The 4,936-nt window shown below is 46.8% G+C and overlaps 1 protein-coding gene across 1 annotated transcript; it reads right to left on the bottom strand.

Annotated features, from left to right (window-relative positions):
* Window positions 1-282: 282 nt before the first annotated feature.
* On the bottom strand, window positions 283-1,838 carry LOC146810715 (uncharacterized). Its single transcript, XM_085614987.1, has 2 exons — window positions 1,406-1,838; window positions 283-1,097 (listed from the first exon to the last, which is right to left on the bottom strand). The coding sequence occupies exons 1-2, from the start codon at window positions 1,836-1,838 to the stop codon at window positions 283-285; spliced, it is 1,248 nt and encodes a 415-aa protein (XP_085471113.1).
* Window positions 1,839-4,936: the final 3,098 nt, after the last annotated feature.

The following is a 4,936-nucleotide window of genomic DNA, read 5'->3' as shown; positions in this document are numbered from 1 at the left end:
AGCGCCCTGCTCCCCCTGCCAGACCAGCACCAGGAGTTGGGGCAGCTGCTGGACGCCAGAGACGGACTGAGATCACACAAAACTACTTTTAGGTGAGTATTGAGGAAATGAGACTACAAAGCCTGATGATGTGTCAAGTGTTTAATCACACTTAACATGAAAGAAAATGTAATTGTCCCCAGCACATGTTGTACACACAGTGCAGAGAAGGCACAAGAAATAGGGCAAACAGCCTTTTGCGGGTTAATGCACCCGTGTTGCAGTCAGTGTCCCCGCAGATGATCACCTCCGTCGGTGCCGTCCAGGGTGGTTGACCCCCATGGTGCGCCCTTGGCCTGCTACCTGTCTGCCACTGCGGCGTCTTTCACCTGGCAAGGTTGGAGTGATGCTGCTGCGACTCGATGTGTCCTCACTCTCAGCAGAGGCCATTAGTGCGCTGCCACCTGCATTGGCTGTCTGCAGCTGTTCCACAGCAGTGGTCACCTGCGCCAGCCCTCGCGCTATGTCCTGGCAGCAATGTGCCATGTCCACCTGCATGGTTACGCTTCTGCGTGTGAGTGCGCTGGTGGTGGTGCAGAGGCGGTTGACTGCCTTGGTATAATTGTGTAGCCGTGCATTGGCACGTCGTCCAGCCCTGTCATTGGCAGCTTGGGTGTCCCTCAAAGTGGCACAGAGCTCTCGTATTGCCGCTACCATGTTGCGATTGTCCTGATGTAGGCGGCCTAGCTGGCGATTCATTGACCGCATTGCCTTGCTTTGCAGGCGCTGTTCCTGCAACATGCACTGTTCCAAGCCGGAGAACACGGTGCCTTCTCCTTCTGTTGCAGTGCTGCTCCTGGGCCTTGACCTGGAAATGGCCTGTTCCCTTTGCCTTGGTGTTGGTGCGTCATGACGGGGCATGTCTGTCACACCCTGACTCCCCTCTCTCCTGTCGGTGTCATCGCCTGTTGCTGGGACTTCATCCTCAAATGGAGGCAGTGGGGGCACATGTGCGCGCTTCCTGCGCTGAATTGGCTGCTGCTCTGTCTCATCGCTGGAGTCCGCAGGGTCTGCAGGCTCCTCTCCCTCAGCGCTGTCTTCTTGTGGCATGGCGTGTGCTGTGGATGTAAAGGGGACTATATGAGTTTGTGTTACTGTCTGCATGTGGCACTCAATAAAGTTACAAATCTTTGACGGCTAATCTCTGACACATTTCTATTCAATGATCCCCAAAACACATATGTTGCATTTACTTGTGATGGTGTCATGGACACACAGTCAGACACAGTACTACGAGTACCATGATGCATTGCTGGGTGTGCTGTAAGACCTGGGCTGGATTGGCATGTTGGGAGTTAACTATGCGCATTTGGGGGAGTGTGCAAGGGATGGGGAGGAGTGCAGGGTGATTTGGCATGCATCTTACCTTGTCTGCTGGATGAGGGGTCGGAGCTGTCGATTGCAGCCACACCACCAACGCTCTCAGGCAGGAGGGTTGACTCCACAAGCTCCTCATGGGGGGTTGGCTGCTCTGCAGTGGATGGTCCTCCTCCAGTCTGACTGGCATCCTTGAGTCTGGCTGCCACCCTCTCCTTGGACCTCTGGCGCATATCATACCACCGCTTGCGCAGCTCCTCGATGGTGCGTGTGGTGACTCCAACAGCATTCACCTTGCTCTGTATTTCCAGCCAGATTTTCCTCTTCCTGGCCTCTGGGACTTTGAGTGCCTTCTTCCCAAACAGGAGCTCATGGCTGCAGACCATCTCCTCAATGAGGACCTCCTGCTCCTTTTCTGAAAACTTGTGTTTTCTCTTTCTTTTTTCTGCATCTTTGCCCTGCTGGTTTTGTTTGGGATCCATTGCTGGTTGCTGTCTCCAGGAAAGCCTCCTCACACTCCACAAGCAGCCTCTGGGTGTGGCTCAGGTGAGCAGGTGCAGGCAATCACTACAGTTTCCTGTTTGTGATGTCATCAGCCTGCACCAGGCTTGCAGATTCCCGTTTTTGCGATTTCTTAGTTAGCGAATTTCGCTATTAAGAAATCGCAATACGGGATTCTGCGAATTATTTGCGATTTTTAAGGAATCGCAAATGATTAGCGATTTATTTTATACATCCCGTTTAGCGAATCTGATTTTGCGAATCGCAAATTCTCGCAATTTGAGATTCGCTAAAGGGGAGTTTGATACATATGCCCCTTAGTGTTTATTATGCCAGACTGTTGAGTGAAGAAAGGATTTCATAGTGTCATGAGTGGAGGGAGAAACGTATTCCAGAAGTTTGGAGGTGAATTTAATAATGGGAGTAGATAAAGTCTGTGGTTTGTGTGAGAAGGAAAGGTATTCAGCAAAGGAGAAAGGGGACAGGAAGAGATTCTCAATTGTGGTCCAAAGAGGACAATCCTCGCTAGAATCTAACAACCAGAGAGAAGCCTGACGTAAGAGGAAGGCTTTCTGGTATGTCTGAAAATCGGGAAAATTAACTCCTCCTTCTGACTTAGGACGAATTAGTTTAGATAAGGACATTCGAGATTTCTTATTGTTCCAAAGGAAAGAGGAGAGGATCGAATTAATTTTCTTTAACATTTAGCAGGAATAGGGACTGGAATATTAGAAATGGTATAAAGAATTATGGGTGACAACATCATCTTTATAGTATCCAAACGACCCCACCAGGATAAGTATAAGGGATGCCATTTAGTGGAACTCCCACTCAATTCTGAGTTTGTGAAAGTCCCAGGTTTACTCCGGCGAAGCCTTCACTGGCTCCACCAGGGTAAACCCCGTTGACTGACGCACTATCAGTTCACAGTGACAGCCGTCCTGTCCTATTCAGTGTGGAATGACTGGCGCTCATTTTCTCTGCCCATATCAGAGTGAAGGACCAGATTAAAAAAGGCACCACAAGAGTTTTCACAAAGAACAGTTCTCAAATGTCCATTGTTGATGATGTGAATCACCCACCTCAAATTAGGGCAACGGAAACAAAGTAGAAATGTCATTTGACATACACCACAAATCTATGAGCTGCTGAACGGCTATTATTCTACTGCTACAAATAGCAAAGGGAAAGACCTAATTATGCTTCAAAACAATCTCAAATGGATCGGGAATATCATATAGGGTATTCTTGCTCTTATTCAACCTTAGTCATTTTATTTTGGTTCATCTGTTTTCTATTTCCTTGAAGATCTATTTGGTGACAATTTAAGGTGCCATTCTATAACATTCTAGGAACATACTCATTTTCCAAGCTCTGTACCAGGTTTCCTACTCTGCTGTTTGCTCTCCCAGGTGAATCCCCTACCTCACATAGATGACCGTTTTATCCATCATCAGTCTACCAGGGGTTGGTCTCACTGTAGCAGTAACCAGATCAGCAAATCTAGTGCATACATAAGAGTAATTTTCACTCATTTTCTTGTAGTTTGGTACCATGTATTCCTGGTGCTGTAAGGCTCCTGCCTTACCGAACCAAATAGGACCACAGGCTGTGAAGGTACAAGTCCGCTGTAGAGCTTTTCCAGTAAGCTCCTGAAGGTTTAAGATGCACTTATACAGGCTCCATATTCTGGTTACGTGTTGTTACTCATTCCTAAAGGTGTTCCTCTTATTCCTCACTGATCTACCTTCCTGTAGAGCACTGGGTCTGATCTCAGTCTTTGACAGCTCAATTTATTTAGACTTCTTCTTGCATGCCTTTCTCAAATCTTCTTTTTTGTATTTTAGAGCTGCTAAATCTCCCACTTTCTCCGCCACGCTGAGGGACTGGAAGTGGTGCTGCGTCCTGATAGGTCTTCCCGTCACGTCACTGGTACAAGACCAATAGCCTTGGGCTAATTCTGAACATAAAACAGGGAAAGTGTTGCCACATTTTCCAATATGAAGCATGTATGCACCTTCATGCTGTTTTTCTACTTGGGAAAGCACTCTGAAGTTAAAGAGTACTTTATATGACACTTTTCCCAGGGATGGTTGACATATGCCTTCTTGTGGGGACTACTGTTGTGTTTATACTCCTTTTACAGGGTTCGACCTGCTTTGGTTCTCAGTAGATCATTAGACCTCCTGAGGTTGTTTAATACCATTTTGAATCTACGCAGGGGATTGGCATTTGCATTTTCAATACATGGTAACGCTTACAATCCTGAGAAAGAGAGTCAATATTTTTTGCTGTTGCAGCAGTAAAACCCTAGTCAGCCTTCCTGCACAACCTTTTACTTGCACCTTATATTTTCTTCCTCCACACAGTAGGAACATTAGTGGGTCCCTCCTTTGGTGAATTTTCCATCCTCTCATTCCCCATTCCCATTTCTCATTGTCGACGCACCTTTACCCTTGTGCTTCTGGTGTGGGTATCTTCTGAGTGCTTTCCCCTTCATTCTCGTTTATTCGTTTTATTTCTTGCAGCCTTCGCCAGCTAGTAGGTGCATCCTTCAAGTCCTACTGCTTGTTAGTCTGCGCTGTTTTGGTTTCACCTGCAATGATTCTATGAATACTATTGGAGCTGCAACCAAATTTACACTGAGGAGGCAAGGGTTCTGTCCTACCTTTTGGGAAATGGTCAGGCCTGCTGAACCGTGGCCACTCCCAAACTGAAAGGAGTGATGCACGCAAACTGAATATTTCCCAAGCATCTGCCCATGGTATTTTCAGCACTTAAGTAGCTCAAGGTGGTCTCTTAGACACACGGCCATTGATTCACCAAAATGCATGGGGTAGTGCAGTGACATTGCACGCCCTTTGACTTTCAATGACATAGAGGTAATTACATCATATGACCTTTGACCCTGAACTTTCACAGGAAGTTATGCCACATAACCTTAAACCTGATGATATTACAATAAGTGACATTGCTTAAATTCCATAATAGCTGCGTGATTGATATTGCAACACAACAAGGACCAATGTCTATTTCAGATACCATCGAGTTTAGGGTGCTGACATGATCTTTGAAAGTT

Source organism: Triturus cristatus, chromosome 7 (genome assembly GCF_964204655.1).
Source record: "Triturus cristatus chromosome 7, aTriCri1.1, whole genome shotgun sequence".
Taxonomy (NCBI): Eukaryota; Metazoa; Chordata; class Amphibia; order Caudata; family Salamandridae; genus Triturus; species Triturus cristatus.
Note: the sequence above shows the minus strand (reverse complement) of the source record. Positions and strands in the feature narration are given on the sequence as shown.

Coding starts and splice junctions, on each gene's coding strand:
- LOC146810715 (XM_085614987.1), bottom strand. CDS start 1,838: ATGGATCCCAAACAAAACCAGCAGGGCAAAGATGCAGAAAAAAGAAAG. Junction 1,098..1,405: donor CCCCTCATCCAGCAGACAAG/GTAAGATGCATG, acceptor TTACATCCACAG/CACACGCCATGCCACAAGAA.